Here is an 18,449-nt window from a genome sequence, read left to right on the forward strand (position 1 = left end):
TCAAATGAATGTAAAAAAATTTAGATGGATCAAAGAATCATTATTTTATATTTCCCTATCCAACTTTTCTTTATTTTTCATAAAAGAAAAATATTTTCTTTAAAATTATAATTTTTTATAACAAAAATATTTTTCTCTAAAATATTAATAAATAAATATAATAGTTCATTATTTTTTTCTTTAATTTATAAAAAAATTATTCATGTAAAATCTGTTTTTTATATTCTTAATAAAATATCTATTTTTGTGACAATGTATATCTTTTAAAAGTTTAGTTAATAGTTTTATTTTTATATTTATATTTATGATTCATTTTTTAATATATTTTTTTACTCACTTGATTCTTAATATTTTTTAAATTGAGACAGTGTAGTTTATTTTCTTAAATCAATGTTAACGACATTAAAAGATGGATCACTTGCGAGTCTAAATCTCTTCTTCCTCTCTAATCCTTTTTTCTTTAGTGACAAATCCCACCATTCATTTTTAGGCAATACCTATCACCACTATCACCACCGTGATGTCATTTCCAAGAATCGTATCTCGCTGCCATCAGAAACTTTGTCACTTCATTCATATCCAAGATACATTTCATTGTTCGAGATCATATCTAAGATCCTTTTAGATTGTCTCTTTTAAATCCAAGAACTCATAATGATAATAATGTGGCAAAACATAAGGGAGAACAAAGGCCCCACATGTGGGATTTTAAGGAAGAACCACGTGGAGAAATTCTAACATGTTGGGGTTAATTGTTACCATTGTGAGGGAGGGTCCCAACTTCTTGAAGTTGGCTAGGAAGGAACAACATTTGGCTCTTTTTTTATTGCCTCTTCGATTTCATCGGCACCTACAACTTTGATTGACTTGGACAACTTAAGGGGAATGAGAAGGTGGGAGATTGCTTTCATGACACAAAGATATGTTAAAGTAGTTTAGCCCCAATAATCAGTAAAATTTTGATGATAACAAAACAGACGAGCGAGTCTATGGTAAAAAGTGAAAATGTAATTAGATGATTAAGAGAGAGCATCTAATATGAAAGTAGTAAGAATGAGAAATTGATGAATGTTGTTTGAAGATCAAAATATATTATGTGTAGTGTTGGTTGCATGTGCTTAATTGATTTATACTGATACATTACGTGTGTAAACGAAAGTAATAAGTCTGAGGCCAAATCTAAAGCATTAGACGAGTTAAGATGTTAGATGACTATAACAATAAAAATTATTAGGTAAATGCATTAGATGACCGAATTGTTTAGACAACGTAAGTCATTGTGTTAGACAACTAAGGTGTTAAACGAGTCAAGGAAAATCAAGTCATCAGACGACTAAGGCGTTAGATGACCCAAGGTTAGACGATTAAGATATAACTTAAGTCACTAGAAGACCTAAATATCGAACGATCCTTATTGCTCTAACTTTTATGATATGCTTTGATGATTTGAAACAAGTGTTTGAACTATGATTATTCATACAAATTAACATATTGATACAAGTGATTGAAATAAAGATTCTATGATATGAATTACAACAAATACTATCATTCTAGAAGAAGAAAGTTTTTTAATCAAATGCTCGAAAGAAATTAATATTAAGAAATATTTGATGAATGAACTTTTTGATTGAATAAAAGATATTAGTGCTCTAATAATTCAAAGGCAGAATCCAGTTTCACAAAGTTTTCTTAACAGGATAATTTGTGAATGTTGAAGAGAGTAGAAGTCAAAATTAAGTCTTAGCTTAATCATAAAAGGAAATAAGATATCTTAAAGAGATAAGCTAATTCAGAATTGAAGTCTTGAAGAATAATTTTGAAAATTCAAACTAAAGAATCAAATCAAAGAATTGATCAAGTCATTCTATATTAAGAAGATTGCAATGAAGATATGTAATTCAAAGTCTCAACAGCTAACTGAAGCAATATCTATATAATGAAGGCCAACCTATATGAGAAGCAAACGAACAAGAAAAAAAGAAGAAAAGAAATGGCGTGCTATAAAATTATCATATCAATTGTATCGTGGAAAAATTGGATTGAGAGCTTGATTGTTGTAATATGTTTTATTGAGTGAAGTTGTAACCTATGACCCTTTTAGTGCACTCCTTCTAAGAGATTGAGAAAGATACATGGATAAGTTAATACTCGGTATAGCTTGGAGAGGTTTATACTTGTGTACTTGGAAAGGTTGAAACTCATATAACCTAGAGAGAGTGATACTCGATACATATCAAAGTTGTTGATCAGTGAATTTTTTTTTAAGAAGGTTGCTTAAGAGATTGGACAAAGCCTCAGGTGGAGGTGAACCAATATAAATATGTTGTGTGCATTCTCTTTGTAATTGTATAGTTGTGTGCATAGTTTTTTAATTTTATTTTACGCTATACCTTCCCCTTTTAGAGTCACATCACACTAACAAGAGAAATGATCAATGGGGTTTGGGAGTAGAGAAGGATGGTATGAAGAGGGAGATTCAAGTTGCCTTGACTATAAGTGTAGTAGAAGGTCAAAATTAGACCAAGACACACCTTGCTTAATCTTCAAAGGCAGCATTAATGGGAGAAGAAGATGGATGGATAACTACAAAAATATATCAAATCACTTACGGAATTTTACTGATGAAAACATAATTCGTTGATAAATTTAAGTTACTAACAAATTATATAGACAAAATTTAAAATTTTAATTACTGACATATGCATTATAGATAGAAAAATGTGTTGATAAATCTGTCAGTAATGCATATTCCGTTTAGCAATGAAAAAATTCATCGGTAATACATATTTCATTTATCGACGTAGAAATCTATCGGTAAAAAGAACAACAAATTTCCTGTCCAAATCTCGCGTCTAATATTTTTTCTTCGTCTTCATTTTCTTCAAAAAGCATGATATGTTCCTTTTTATCTCCATTTTATCACGATCACAACACCTATGATCTTCACTTTTAGATCCAAAAACAAAACCATGGCACAACCTACAACACTCGTAACACCTCCAACCACCAACAGCATTGTAGATTGAAGCTTTACAAGATGCCGACAACTCTCACATCAGCACCTAGTCATAGATAGTGAGTAATAGTGCACCATGCACTCACTAGAGAGCTTCCATAGCGCCACCAACACGAATGCAGATCCACATGCTTCACTGTCGGTCGAGTAACACCCACTTGCATCTCCACCACTACCTTTTTGCACACCACAGAACTAGTAGCTCCAACGTTAGCTTGCGCTCTTGAAACAAATTTGTGTCATCGAGCTGAAAATACAAGAATTAGGCAATGAACAGTGGTAGAGGTAGGCGAATTTGGTTTTGTTGGAATGAAAAAGCATAAATAAAAAAAAATAAAACCCTAAACACAAAGAAGAAAAAATAGAGATGAAATAGAAGATGAATCATATCACAATATTTATCGATGGATTTTACTGACAAATTTTTCTTTAGTAATTATCGACATATTCTACTAAATAAAAAATATGTCGATAATGACCGACGGAACAAAAATTCCGTCAATAAAATTTAGCAATGAAATTTTATCGACATAAAGTATCGGTAATTTTAATTTATCGACAAATTTTTGTCGTTAGCAATATCATTTTTTTCTTGTAGTGGGTGGAGGTCATTCGTTAGAGAAAGAAGAAGAAGAAAAAAAGAAAAATAGAAAAAAATTGCACATGTCATTAATAATCAAATGTTATTAGGAAATAAGATTAAACTTGACTCTACTTAAAAAGAATATATAGGGATTCGATTTAGTAAAAAAATAGTATTTATAAAATATGTCCATGATTATCCATATTATTAAGAAATATGTTTCTTTCAAATGTATATGATATACGAAATTATTTTTTAAGAATGTTTCTACACTTTAAACTACGTTTGAGTTCAACTCCTAAACTATGTTTGATTATTAGGGGTAGTAGAAATAGATACCAATGTGACATGTTTTCTTTAAAAGAGATATATTAAAAATCTAATTTGGCGCATTTTAAGAATATCAAAATTAATTATAGTTTTAGATACTTTCGCTTTTAATGCTTAAATACCAATATGCTAACAAATTTATTTAAAATATAGAAGGAGCTTATTAATAGTTTATTCAATCATAGAACCAAATGAGCTTTAAGTGAAAGAAAGAAAAAAAAGATATTATTGAGTGACTACTTTTTTAAAATATGATCGTGTTATTTACGACAAACAAAGGAATAAGATCATATCAGCTTTTGATTCTCATTATTATGGTTTAAGCCAAAACAAATATCTTAATTAAATTGTTTATACAATTAAGATTGTGATTATGTGATTTAAATGAGCGATGCTATGATACAGACATAAGTGCAGATCACGCATTATCCTTCATAACACTTTATCTTTATTGATGCTTTGCTTTCTTCGATTCCACAATTTTGGAAAGAAAAAGTACGGCGCATGTTAGTAAAACCCGTGTTCTGTGTGGGTAGTTACAAAAAAGATTAAAGCTTAAATGTTGTCAGAACAATCTAATCTAAAAGAATTCCACATATGGTTATTTTATTTAATTGTACCAAACAAAACAGATTATGCATGCTTCTGCATCTAACCACTGTTTCATTTACTCTTCCCTCAATATATTTCTCAATTTCGGATTATACTCTAAAATTAACTTATAAATTTTTTTGTTTCTTGCCTTTAATTAAATCAAACATATGCATGCTTCTGCATCTATCTACCGTTTCATTTACTCATCCCTCAATATATATCTCAATTTCGGATTATAGTCTAAAATTAACTTGTAAATTTTTTGTTTCTTGCCTTTAATTAAATCAAACGTTTCTTTTATTAAAAAATGAAGTGAACAAAAATAATTATATGACATCTACTTTTCCCATTTCATTCGTTCTTTACTCCTCTTCTCTCCTGTCCTTTTAATTTTCTTCTTTTTCCGACCGAAAAGAGCACCAATAAGAATTAGTGACGTAAATGGAACAAAAGCGTTAACTACATTTCTCAGAAATTGATTGAAAAAAATATTAAATGAAATATAACCTATTATAGTGGGTTTGTTCAAAGCAGAGCATTATCAGAATAAGATAATTTCATCTGTTTTACTAATTTTGACTTAAAAATTATTATTATTTTAAAATATGCTTTGTATTTTATGGCATGTATATACTAGGACCATCAAGAACGGACGACCTGTCAAATAGGTTGATGTCCACCACCACGCTCTATCTAATCCAGATAAGTAGCGTACTAACCGCACAATCATAGAAGACGACACACCGGACATATGACTTCCGACAATAACTATTCATAAACATCACTTCTAATCAAGATTACTAATAAGTGTTACTTAGTAGGTAATGGATCATGATTGGACCGTTATTAGGTTTCATTAATCTCAAGTTCATCTCAAAATCTATAAATATAGGTCAAAGGGAAGAAGATATGTGATTGCATTAATTATGAATTTAAAATTTCACTATGACCTCCGATCAGATTAATCACTGACTTGAACGTTAGAGTGTCTTTGACAGGTACTCCTAGGTGGTTTGGAACGCAAGGACCGAATGATTTTAACTAAGGACGTATGGAATACCTAAGCGAACTTGGAGTAAAGTGTGAAGAAGTGTTTTGTAGAAATCATCGACCCTACACCTGAAATTTTTTGGTGCTCACCGTGAGGCCGAGTGATCTAGAAGGAGACCCAATGGTGACCATGAGAAACTTGAGCTTAGAGACCTGAGCGAGATGATCAGAGTACTACCACAACAGATGTTGGAGATGCAACAACAGTATGGGGGAGATTTGGCCACTGTAAGGACTAAGAATGCAACAAGGGTCGCTAAGGAAAAGGTCACTAATGAGGAGGACAGAACTGTTTAGGCGGAGCAAATAGAGCAACACTCCGGACTGGGTGGCACGAATCAAGTTACAAGAACCATGGTCAGGGAAAGCAAGACAAAAACCGTCCAGGAGGAAAGTACTACAATCAGCAAGGAGCCATACACTATGAAAACAGAGAACACAACCGAGATGTTGTCGTTCGTTCCAACCATTTATGGAGGCCCACATATCAGAACAGTTTGTTCCTCCCAACTTAAAGATGTATGACGGTACGACCGATCCAGAGAACAATTGAAGATGTTATCAATCGAATGGTGTTTCACACCGCTAGCGATGTCATTTGGTGTCGCGCCTTCTCTTTGTTCCTAGAAGGGGAAAATTTTTTGAAACCGCTGATTCATATCCACCGTCCAAATCTGGCACGATCAACGGCTCAAATCAAGTGACGATCCCACTACTCGAGATAGACGACTTATTACAACGCGACATGTGTTTTCCCGCCCAAACTCAATTCAAAAGAATGTCGACCGGCCACCCATTAAAACCCAACGACAACTACTTGTCTAGGGCTTAGGGGGCCTGATGTATCGGATAACCCTGGACGGTCCCATACATACAACTAGGACGGACGACACCACTCAATCACTAGTACCGGACGGACGTTGACCGACAGAAGAAAGGAACGTGAAAATACCGAACAGACGTAGCAGAAAGCCCATGGATTTAGGTGACTCGACCCCGTACAAGAACATGCACTAATCAATTTGTGGTTGAGCGAAAATGTCTTGAGAGACAACTCTCCCATTTTCTTTAAATGTTCCTTTTTTTATATAATAATCTAAGAAAAACTAAATTATATCTAACTTAAAAGAAACATAAATTTTGTATATCTTTTCATTAAAAAAACACACAATACATGAATGAATGTAAATATCAAAATTAAAAGTAAACATGAATAATAAATATGTATGATTCTTATATTTCTTTCAATATTCATTCAATTAGGTTGCAATAAAATAACATTTTTATTGACAAAATGGATGCAGGATTACAAACCTAGTATACTTTGCAATTTATGAAAAAACATTTCCATATAAAACCACAAAAGAAACATAACTAGCCCAGTCATCAATTTCAAACCCTAAAAATCTAACGGAATACATATTTTAATTAACCGAATCAAAGGCCACAACGAATTCCAGATTTGGAGTGGAAGATTGAAACTCTATACCTCAACTGACACCGTGAATAGATGGAACGACGCGGTGAGCAGGCAATTAGAGGGAGATGAGCGATTTTGGTATGAGTCAACAACGATTTTAACCTAGGTATATTTTTCCCTAAATAATTTCTATAACAAATAGAGAATTTCTTGAAGTAGGTTATTATGTTATCGTCATATATTATATATTATTATATATACTTTTTTTCCTTTTAAAAATCAGGAAAAATTTAAAATATAGCTAGATAGATTACATATGAAAACCTAAAGGGAGGTTAATTACATCATTTGTATTATTTGCAAACTCAAACAGTTACTTTGGAAACAGTTATTTTACTTTGATAAATTCATTGAGAAAGATAAAGAAACTATAAGCCGGAAATCATTATTATCTACAATTACTTATGTAAACTGATTTACACAAAGGTGAAGTCAACATGCATGGAAGCTAGAATGGTTTTTCACGAAATTGTCTATTGTTTGTGTTGATGACAACACTTGAAATTAACAGAAGTTACCTCCATTGGACGTCGACAATCCTTTTTTGGACACGTTATACGTTCCACTATATCCGTTGGGTGACCATAACAAATTACATTTTCTTCACATCTTTTGGAACCATCTTTTTCCTTGATCCCTCTGTAGTGCTCTGTGAAAGCCACATCAAAGCTCATTGGCCTTAATTTGTCATGCCATGTGTCGAATTCTTTGACTGTGCGACACATGGCCTCACCATGACCAAGAAGCCTCACATTTTTTCCTTTACTTAGAATGGCCCATCCCTTAGGATCTTGTTTGAGGAACAACAACCTCTTTATTTCATTTCTTGCAAACTCATTCCCTCTTTCACCACCCTTCACTTGTTTCCTGCTTGTAAGCAAGCTATCAACAGCAATCCAAAACCGTGGAACATCTTTGCTGTCTTCCTTTCCTAGTTGGAATGATTCTATTGTCATGTTTAAATCCACGTTCGATTCAACCTTCTTCTTCAGTGCATCCATGGCTGTTGTGAATTCTTCGACCCACTTAGTGTCGGACCCTCCATAGATGAAGATATAACAATCCTCTTCTTCAATCTGATTTTGCTTCTTACACATATATGTATCTAGGTCATTATAATTGGATTGATAGATTTCGAAATATGAGATGAGATTATATGTACGTAAATATTAATTGTTTTTACTTTCATTTTTATGATAAATGTGAAAATGAATTAATATTAAGTGACTAGTAGAGATTTTAAACTTTACAAACCCTATAGAACAACTTTCTTTCAAAACTTTAGGAAGAACGCTTTATTTTTCATATAATATCTCTTAGATTAGAAAAAAAAACAAAAAAAAACATGTTAAATGTTTTTTACATCTCTTCTAATTTAAAAATAGACATTCACATCTCTTATATTTATAACTAATAACATTCACTTTCTCTTATATTTTTAATAAAGTTATTCTCGCTTGTCTTATTTTATTTAAAAACATTATAATAACTAACATTATATAAATGAAAAGTTAAAGTTTTAAAGTATTGAAGGATTTTTTCTTTTGTAAAAAAAATAAAATATTTACTTTTACAAATAAGATAAAGGAAAGTAATTAGTGCCAATTATTAAAAATACGAAGGAGGTTAATGGGTATTTTAAAGGGATTCTATTTTATTAAAAAAATAATAATAAATATATATTTTCTAAAACTAGAAAAATCTTGAGCAAATATATCTATTTTAGATAAAATGTTATATTTGAAAGCAAGCTTAATGCTACTAAAATTAAATTACCCAAACTTTTTTTATTAAGTATGATTTAGTTGTCAATATTTTATATATTTCAGGATGGGGAATAAGAAATAGTAGTTGAAATAATTTAAGAACAATTATATATATAGTACTTACCAAGTTCTCTATTTCTTTGATGAATTTGGTGATTTCAGACCAAAACCACTTCCATTGTTGACTAAGTCTGGTTTGATCAGAAGTTCTAAAGGGAAACCCATCGATGCCCCACTGAGATATAATTTGCTTTGCATCAAAGTTTTCCACCATACCTTGAGGATTCATTAATGTGATAACATTTTTTTTCTCGTACTTGAACACTTCCTTAATTAACTTGAGGCTTGTTTCAAAATTCAAATATTTAACCACGTACCATCCAAACTTAGTATCACGTAATTTATTTTCTAATTTTTTTCTACCTTCGTCGTTCCATTGATCCACAATAGGGATCCACAAAATCTTGAAGTCTTCACTTCGATAGTTTTCTACTTCTCTTGCTTTCTCCTTCAACTTCTCGTTTACTGAGTTTAAAAGTTTAATGTCATCGTCAACATTTTCAAGACCCGAAATGAATAATAAAGCACACTTCTTTTTAAACTCTTCCAGTTTAACCTGTTAAGATAAAATAATTAATCTCACGAAAAATTTAATTATATGTATACAAGTTTTTTGCACTATTAGTGAGTACCTGTTCTTCAGTGAGGCCAAAATAATACACATTCTGTCTTAAATCCCTCTTTTCTCCACAAAATATGAGTGCTTTCAAAACCTTTACAATATCTCTACCACGAGTCACAATGTTCTTACGGCTCGTGAAGTCCTCAATTCTTTCTGCAATAACCATACATAATATCTTATTACAAATGAGCTTCAATTCAGCATCTTCATAGTTTTGAAATTGCATTAGAAAAAGGGAATGAGTTACGAAGCACATGGTTAACCTATCTCGTTGATACACTTTTTTAAAAGTTCTTTAAATTCTCCTAGAATGGAGTCAAGCTTCTTCTCCAAATTAGTCGATAATTCATGTCTTTGATACCTTGCAATCAATAAACACGACAAGCAAAAACAGTTAGATCTCTTCGATCTATTGTTTGAATGATAAATAGAATACATTTGTTAAAAAAATGTCTAGCCATGTTTTGGTTTCTTTACAACTGTGGTGCGAATTGGGAATCTAAACCGTAAATCTAAGTGTCACATTGAATAAAAATGAGAAAGTAAAATATTATATAAAGATGATTCATTTTCCTTAAAACTATCGGAAGTGTAAAAAAACCCATGTTTCTCTAGAATATATCAATGATGATTAAATAGGTGACATGCCTTACTTGTTATCAGTGAAGTCATTGATTTCACCAGTGCAAGAGACAAAGGTAAAGATTGCCCAGTACACAACAACAGGGATCTCTTGCAAAGTTTCTGCCAATGTAGGAACGTCCCTTATGTCATGTCCTGCACTGACAAGCTTCTTCCACTCAGTGATGCATTCAACCACTTGCATCACCTTCTTCACCACACTGTTGAAGTGAGTGACGTGCTTTGTGTTTTGTGGAACCATTAAAAGTCCATGCAAATCTGCAAATGAACTTTCAAACTGCTGGCATGGTGCTATAAGAGGAAGAAGGTACAAGAATTTTCCGTATTCAAGGGCAAAAGCTGCTTCAACTATGAGCACTTTTGCATCCCATGAATAATGTTTGAGCTGCTCCAGAATCAACATCGTTGTGCAATGCACTGGATATTCACCACGAGGTGTGCATATCATCTACATGTCCAACAAGTTTGTTTTTGATATATCACATATTGTTACTATTAAACCTTTTTCATTTACAAAACTTCATAACTTTTAATTACAAACGGATTAATTGTACTTGATAAATTTTACAAGAATATGAAATCGTAATAAGGTTTAATTGCATTTTTTGCATTTTAAGTATCATAACTATATAATATAAGAGTGTCAAATTCATGATATATAAATGTGTCCAATTCATATAAGAAGAGATTGATAACATCTCTAATTTAAAATTTAAAAACAAAAAGTTTACTTCCTCATATATTGTTAACTTTCTAAAACTTGAGACTTAGACTCCTTTGAATTTTCATCACAAAATTTGACAACTATTATATTAATAACATCAAAATGGTTGTCTGAAACTTAAATTTTCATAAATAGGCATAGAAGGTTATGTTACATTCATCGTTTTCATGAAAATTTGATTAAATTTCTAGTTGACACAATAAAAGAAATTAATAAAATCACCAGATACGCTATTCGCTTCAGTTTAGCAGCAAGTTGTTGGGAAGTTATGCTGGTGTCTTCTTTGAACCCATCCATGGGTTGATCACCCTGTTTTAATAGGAATGTTTCATAAGAAAAAGTTTTTTGTTATTCAAAAATAGCTATTATTTATTGCAAAGGGTATAAGAAAATTACCTTAGCAATCACCTTCTCAGTGATATCCATGGACTGGTTGAGAACATTTGAGGCAACAGTGTAAAGAGATGCTGCATCACACTTTTCAAGACAATGAAAATGTGTTCTGTAAACATCCTCGAGGATCTTGTCGTGAGTGAATTCCAATGGATTCTGCTTCTGCTTCAGCATCCCTTGCTGCTGCCCATTAGTACTATTTGAACCTGACTCGGACATATTGTGATTCACCTTAGCTTACACTATAATATCCTACAAACAATTCAATATCAAAGTAAATGTAACCTCTTTAGATTTATAGTTTTCAAAATACATAGAGCATGGTTTTATAATGCTTAGCATAGTAAATGATTCGTTTCACCATAGAAGGGACTACAGGCATGCATGGATATGATCATCCACACAAGAAAGCATCTAAAATCAAATGATTAATAATGTCAGTTTTTCCTCAGTGATCCCTGTGTTAGGATAGTTGAAAATCAATTGTGTCTTGTATGAATTTGTAGTATTGTAGCCTACACTTTTGCTTTTCAAGAAAAGAATATGATGTGAAAACACGTTGCACTTTTTAGTTTTGATTTTCAAGAAAAGAATGAGGATAATAAAAAGTATTAGGATCTATCAGACCTACAAGAAAAGAACCGCGGTGTAACTACTATTGATACTTGTATTCTATTGACAAGAGATGCATATGCTCTAGGAAAATCATATGATCCTAAACGTCCGATAAATTACGGGGAACCTCATATTTTCTAAAGTTTGAGAATTTTACTGCGCCCTTATTTATATTCACTAGTAAAAAAACTGCTTTTCAACTCGCGTCATAGACATCGGTTTAGGTGAAACCGGAGTCTATCAAGTTATACGCTTCGGTTCGTTTAGAACCAGTGTAAAATAGTGTTTATGCCTCGGTTTAAACGGAAACCGAGGTATATAATTATTCCATTTTTTTTTATTTTTTTTTTAAGAACTATATGCCTCGGTTAGGTGTAAAACCGAAACCTTTACGCATGTATGGCTTCGGGCGAGCAGAGAACCGAGTCATATAGTAACCTTTCATTTTCCAGATCTCATTCAGACCCTCGCTCTCCCACCTCGCTCCCTCACTCTCCCTCCCTCTCACTCGTTCTGCCTCACTCTCCCTCCCTCTCACTCGTTCTCCCTCACTCTCCCTCCATCTCAGCCGTTCTCCCTCACTCTCCCTCCCTCTCCCTCCTCCCTTGCTCTCTCGCTCCGTCAATCTCTCACTCCCTCGCTCTCGCTCCACCGCTCCCTGGCCCTCGCTCTCGCTCCCTGGCCCTCGCTCTCGCTCCCTGGCCCTCGCTCTCGCTCCCTGGCCCTGGCCCTCGCTGCTCTCGCTCTCGCTCTCGTCGCTCTCGCTCTCGTCGCTCTCGCTCTCGTCGCTCTCGTCGCTCTCGCTCTCGTCGCTCTCGCTCTCGCTCTCGCTCTCGCTACGCCGCTCCCTGGCCCTCGCTCCGTCGTGCCTCCCACCCTACAACCCCAACCCACCACCAATCGCCACTCAACCGGACGCGATCTCACTCCACCAGCGGACACGATCTCAGATCTGATGTTGTTCGTGGACCGCCTGGTGCCGCCCTTGCTACTGGTGGAGTCGCTGGCGTCAATGAAGAAGAACACGAAAATCCATGTGCGAAGAGGAAGAAACCCATGGTCGGAGATGCTTCTGGTGGTCGGACATGCTCCTGTTAAGTCGATCTTCATCTCTGCTTCTGAGTTTTTTCAGCTTAAGTCCATCTTCATCTCTGTATCTGAGTTTCTGTATCTGAGTTTCTTCTCATTAGTTGTTGTAATTTGTAATTTGTGGGTTGTAATTTGGACATTGGTGAGTTCATGATGTTTGCTGCTTTGCTGCTTCTGTAAATAGATTTATGACATTGATTATTGGTTGTAATACTGATTTGTTTGATTTCTGATGTGGTTTTTCTGGTTGTGTTTGATTTCTGGTTTGGTTATGAATCTGAAATCTTGAGTTTGGTTGGCATGATTGAAGGAGGAACGTTTGGGAAAACAACACAGAAGCTATTACCTCGGTTATTTAGGAACCGAGATATATTTATGTTCTATTGCCTCGGTTATCTAAGAACCGAGGCATATATTGCTGTTTCGTTTTACCCCGGTCCATACCCGAAACATAAACTTTAACCTTTTTACTTCGCCTTCGAATGCCTCGGTTGTAGAACCGAGGCCTATAAACATTTATAACCGGTGCCTTAGCTCTTTACTGTACTAGTGATTATTTCGTAAGATTTGCAAATTAAGAATAAAAGAAAGAAATTTTGAAGACTATTTTGGGTGTGAGGTCGAGTTACTGTTAACACCTACATTATTTCTCTTAGGATGTCATCTGGTATCTTCTTTTCTTGTCCTTTTCTTCGCTCTACCTTTGGAGGTGTACCTGCCAAAAGTTCTCTTATACTTAAGTCAGTTAATTGTCCGTACAATAGCTTAGTATAATAGTAATAAATGTGCAGTAAATACGAACATCTATCTCTTACCTTTGACCTGTATTTATAGTTTTCAGTATGGGCTTGAGATTAGTGAAATTTTAATCACGGTCCAATCTTAGCCCAACATCTCTAATTACCATTTACCAATCTTTATATGGAGCCTGATTAATGATCGAGGTCGGTCCTTTAGCTTATGATCGTCTGGTCTTGTCCGCTGGTTCTGCCATGCTTAGTTGGGTCTTGCTCCCTGCACTAGTGCAGCGAGGGGCTTTTACCGCGGTTGATTTTCACTATACGTCGCGGTTCATGAACCGCGGCATATTCAGCCGCGGTAGTAAGTCAGACACTTTATGCCGCGGTTCTAACCGCGGTATATAGGCTGCGGAATATGCCGCGGTTGTCTAGGGAACCGCTGCCTAAATTCATTTTTTTTAAAAAAAAAAATTAAAAAAAAAATTAAAAAATCACCTATATGCCACGGTTGAACCGCGGCATATAGGCCGACGAGTATGCCGCGGTTAGTGTCAAAACCGCGGCCATATGTCTCGTTTTTAAAAAAAAAAAGAAGCACTATATGCCGCGGTTGTGGTTGAACCAGAAGGAAAAAAGGGACGTTTTTCCCTGAGAGAAATTAAGAAAGATATATTGATTTTCTTCTTCGTTTGAACTAAAAAATGTTCTATCAATCCTTTTTCTGACTTGAGTGTCGGAGTGCCTTTGCAGGTACCCAGCCCATTTTTCCCCAAAGAGTTCTACGTAGGAGGAAGACGTGAAGATAATTGCACTATTGGAAAAATAAGACCTACATCTCGGCCTCAACTATTCTAATGAAACAAAATGGAATCTCAATATCTCAAAAACCTAGTATTTGACTAAAGCCAAAGATAGTCCATATTTCACCTAAAAATAAGACTCTAGCATCCACCATTTCTCTCTCCCTCCTTTTATGCACATTGTCAATGGAAAAATTATACTCATGCACCCACTTTCTAATCCCTATCATTTTCATCCCATTTTTTTCTGTCTCTTCATTTAATCCCTCATCATGTATATTCCTTTTCCTCTCTACCTTCTTTCTTTTCTCCCTATCCCTCTCCTCCATCCACCTTCTGTCTCTTCAATAATATAGAATCATTTTGAAAGAGAAGGAAACAAACCTTGAGATAGGACACGTCCAGAAATTTCAAGTCCAGGCACTTCTTGCAAAGAAGATCAACCCCGAGATCAGAAATCTCCAAGCACCACTTCAAACTCAGCCTTTCCAATTTCTCACAACCCACAGCAATCTTCGCCAACCCAATATCAGTAACTCCCAAACACTTATCCATGTTCAGTTCCCTCAACCTCGCGGCGCACGATAGCGCCGCGGCCTCTCTGTCCCCATAGCCCCAACAGTGGGAAACATCCACAGCCTCCAACATTGGACACGCCCGAATGAGGATCTCCAAACCCGCGTGGCCCAGCCCGGTGGCGCGACTCAGCACGAGCCTCCTGAGTCCCCGAGTCCAACTCGCCGATCCCTGACTCAGCAAAACCGACACAACTCCGTCCTCGATCCGCGGACACAGCGACAGGTCCAGCGTCTCAATGTTGCAGAACTTCTCCAGCAGCCCAAACAGGAACTCGATTCGGAGGATCCGAATACTCTTCCGGCTCACCGACTCGACCCGAAGAAAGTCCTTGCACACCAGCCTCCACGGTTTCCGATCCGGCCCGAGCTTCTCCAGGAGCCGGATGAGAAGGTCCTCGGTCAAGAGGCAGAGAACAGATTCCGACAACATTACGATTTCAGAAAATTTGATAATTTGTAAAATTAATTTTTTGAGTGATTTTTGTTTTGATGTGGAATTGAAGGGAAGAGATTTAGGTAGGAACAAAGAGAAAGAGGAGGCGAAGATGGAGAAGAGGGTGGTGGGTCCGTTTGGAGAGCTTGCGAAGTCGTAACCTGCAGCGGGATTTCTCAGGGTTCATTGTTTTGAAGTGATTTTGTCAGAGTTTGAGTGCAAAATCGACAAGGGGAACAGAGATAGTGAATAGAATGGCAATGGAAAATATCAGATTTGGGACAATGCGTGGCTTTCTTCCGTTTCAGCTAAGGCCATGTTCTAGTACTGTTTTTCTTTTCTAGACCCTTTCTGCTCTGTACAAAACTTGAACATACACAATCACATGGATGAATCATCCAATTTTCGGATTCAACGATACTTGTATACTGAAGTTTGTTTTTAATATAAAAAAGAAAAACAAAATTAGTCTTCTCATTTTGTCATCTATTAACAATTTAAGACGGGAGGAATGATTAAATTATATTTAATCTCACTTTTAATTTTACAATTTTTACTTTATTTTACTTTCCAAGTTTAGGAGGTATTTTCTAAATACTGATTGCTCTAAACCTAAAAGAATTTGTTAGGGCACCTAAAGAACATTCCGTTGATTCAACCTTAGCTTATTTTTCTTATGGTTGAAAGAAAAAAAATCGAGTCGATTAAATGTTTGTTCATCAATTAAAGGTTTTAAAACCATATCGTCCTTTATATATTTTTCGTTAGCATTAATTGTAAGATCTTGTATATTAGCCCGCCCATACTATCTGGTGCTTATATTAACAACTTGTCGTATTGATTATGAATGTCGTCTTATTTTTACTTTTTTTAAGGTGTATTTTTATTTGATTGTATTTTGGATAGGTATTTATAAAATTTAGAAATTAACATTTAAACACATTTTATTGATTTGACAATTGATATTTGAGAAAATATATAAACTTTTTTGGGCAAGTTTCATTAACATTCGTTAAATTTGTACATATTGATTCCTAATTTTCTTAATCATAACAATGGTAACCAATTTGGTTGGATACTGTTTCGGTGGAAAGTTTTGGGACCGAGAAACTAACCTGTTGACACGTCTGGGCCGCTCGCTCGCCTCCAAACTCCAGCTGTTGGTCGATCGGTGTTGACGCAAGCCGATCGGTCTCCTTTTGAACGGGGGTGGATGTACCTGCAAAAGGTACTCCGACGCCCAAGTTAGGCGTGTGATTTGAAGAGCCTCGGCTCTTGGTTGAATATTTAGTGAATGTTTATCACTCTTGAGTATTTGAGAATAACGTAGAGTGAGTAATGCGTAAGTGGAACGTACCTGGCCTTTGGCCCTGGCTTTGTATTTATAATTTACCTCATGGATCTTAAGCTGATATAAGCCCAATAAAATATAAACAGAATAAGATATAAACAGATTACCTGAATATCCGGTTGGTTGTTTGTAACCACTCGGTTAATATTTTATACTATACATGTCCCCCAAGTCCGAGTTAAGCGGTCGGCTTTAGCCGTGGTTAACTATAGGACTGATGAGTTTGAGGGAGGCTGCGTTGGCGGAACTGAAAGCGTTTTACCGCTCGACCTTCAATAGTAACCGAGCGGAATTTACCGCTCGGTCTTCGACATTTGTCGAGAGGGTTTTACCCCTCGACCTTCGACAGGAAACGAGAAGATTTTACCTCGCGGTCTTCGACATTTGTCGAGAGGGTTTTACCTCTCAACCTTCGACAGTAGTCGAGCGGGATTTACCGCTCGTCCTTCAACAGGAACCGAGAGGAATTTACCTCTCGGTCTTCGACATTTGCCGAGAGGGTTTTACCTCTCGACCTTCGACAGTAATCGAGCGGGATTTACCGCTCGTCCTTCAACAGGAACCGAGAGGAATTTACCTCTCGGTCTTCGACATTTGTCGAGAGGGTTTTTCCTCTCGACCTTCGACAATAACCGAGCGGGATTTACCGCTCGTCCTTCAACAGGAACCGAGAGGAATTTACCTCTCGACCTTCAACTTTAACCTAGGACTTGCCGGTCGTCTTTGAGAGGGCTTTACCTCTCTCCAGAGGGGGATTTACCGCTCGGTCTTCGACCTAGGAGTGCTTCCTAGGGAACAAGATTTACCGTTCGTCTTTGAGAGGGCTTTACCTCTCTCCCGAGAGGGATTTACCGCTCGGTCTTCGACCTAGGAGTGCTTCCTAGGGAACGGGCTTTACCGTTCGGCTTTGAGAGGGTTTTACCTCTGCTTTGAGCTAGGAGTGTTTCCTAGTGAACGGGATTTACCGTTCCTCTTTGAGAGGGCTTTACCTCTCTCCCGAGAGGGGTTTACCGCTCGGTCTTCGACCTAGGAGTGCTTCCTAGGGAACGGGCTTTACCGTTCGGCTTTGAGAGGGTTTTACCTCTGTTTTGAGCTAGGAGTGTTTCCTAGTGAACGGGATTTACCGTTCGTCGTTGAGAGAGGGCTTTACCTCTCTCCCGAGGGGGATTTACCGCTCGGTCTTCGACCTAGGAGTGCTTCCTAGGGAACGGGCTTTACCGTTCGGCTTTGAGAGGGTTTTACCTCTGCTTTGAGCTAGGAGTGTTTCCTAGTGAACGGGATTTACCGTTCGTCGTTGAGAGGGCTTTACCTCTCTCCCGAGAGGGATTTACCGCTCGGTCTTCGACCTAGGAGTAGGAGTGCCTCCTAGGGAACGGGCTTTACCGTTCGGCTTTGAGAGGGTTTTACCTCTCTCCCGAGAGGGATTTACCGCTCGGTCTTGGACGATCGTTAATTATGAACTTTGCTGACGAAATTGGCAATCAGTGTTTGCAATAGGAGACTTCCCCTTCGTTAATTGAATTTCATGAAGTCCGTTTATGACTAGATCTTGGTCTGCACTTGCATAGTTGATGGCGTGGATT

The 18,449-nt window shown here is 36.2% G+C and overlaps 2 protein-coding genes across 8 annotated transcripts; both read right to left on the reverse strand.

Annotated features, from left to right (window-relative positions):
• Positions 1-7,426: 7,426 nt before the first annotated feature.
• Positions 7,427-15,026, reverse strand: LOC108319806 (protein SIEVE ELEMENT OCCLUSION B). Of its 7 annotated transcripts, none has more exons than XM_017551081.2 (9): positions 14,889-15,022; positions 13,607-13,679; positions 11,264-11,512; positions 11,090-11,176; positions 10,155-10,591; positions 9,765-9,862; positions 9,512-9,654; positions 8,944-9,435; positions 7,427-8,141 (listed from the first exon to the last, which is right to left on the reverse strand). In XM_017551081.2, exons 3-9 carry the CDS (start codon positions 11,477-11,479, stop codon positions 7,527-7,529), a joined length of 2,088 nt encoding a protein of 695 aa, XP_017406570.1. In that variant the 5' UTR covers positions 11,480-11,512; positions 13,607-13,679; positions 14,889-15,022; the 3' UTR covers positions 7,427-7,526. The 7 variants fall into 7 exon arrangements, with proteins under 7 accessions (XP_017406570.1, XP_017406571.1, XP_052734672.1 ...); XM_017551082.2 differs by lacking the exon at positions 14,889-15,022 and adding an exon at positions 13,780-14,154; XM_052878712.1 differs by lacking the exon at positions 13,607-13,679 and having other exon boundaries at positions 7,427-8,129; positions 14,889-15,026.
• LOC128197398 (F-box/LRR-repeat protein 3-like) lies at positions 14,817-15,512 on the reverse strand. The gene has a single exon (XM_052879140.1). The coding sequence runs from the start codon at positions 15,510-15,512 to the stop codon at positions 14,817-14,819; it is 696 nt and encodes a 231-aa protein (XP_052735100.1).
• Positions 15,513-18,449: the final 2,937 nt, after the last annotated feature.

The sequence above is a fragment of the Vigna angularis genome, chromosome 6 (genome assembly GCF_016808095.1).
Source record: "Vigna angularis cultivar LongXiaoDou No.4 chromosome 6, ASM1680809v1, whole genome shotgun sequence".
NCBI classification, from domain to species: domain Eukaryota; kingdom Viridiplantae; phylum Streptophyta; class Magnoliopsida; order Fabales; family Fabaceae; genus Vigna; species Vigna angularis.

Bases quoted from the DNA above. Each gene is read 5' to 3' on its own strand.
- LOC108319806 (XM_017551080.2), bottom strand. From the start codon at position 11,479: ATGTCCGAGTCAGGTTCAAATAGTACTAATGGGCAGCAGCAAGGGATG. The intron at 10,592-11,089 runs GTGATTTTATTA...TTGGACATGTAG, and splicing joins TGAAGCGAATAGCGTATCTG to ATGATATGCACACCTCGTGG. The intron at 9,436-9,511 runs GTACTCACTAAT...TTATCTTAACAG, and splicing joins TTGGCCTCACTGAAGAACAG to GTTAAACTGGAAGAGTTTAA.
- LOC128197398 (XM_052879140.1), bottom strand. From the start codon at position 15,512: ATGTTGTCGGAATCTGTTCTCTGCCTCTTGACCGAGGACCTTCTCATC.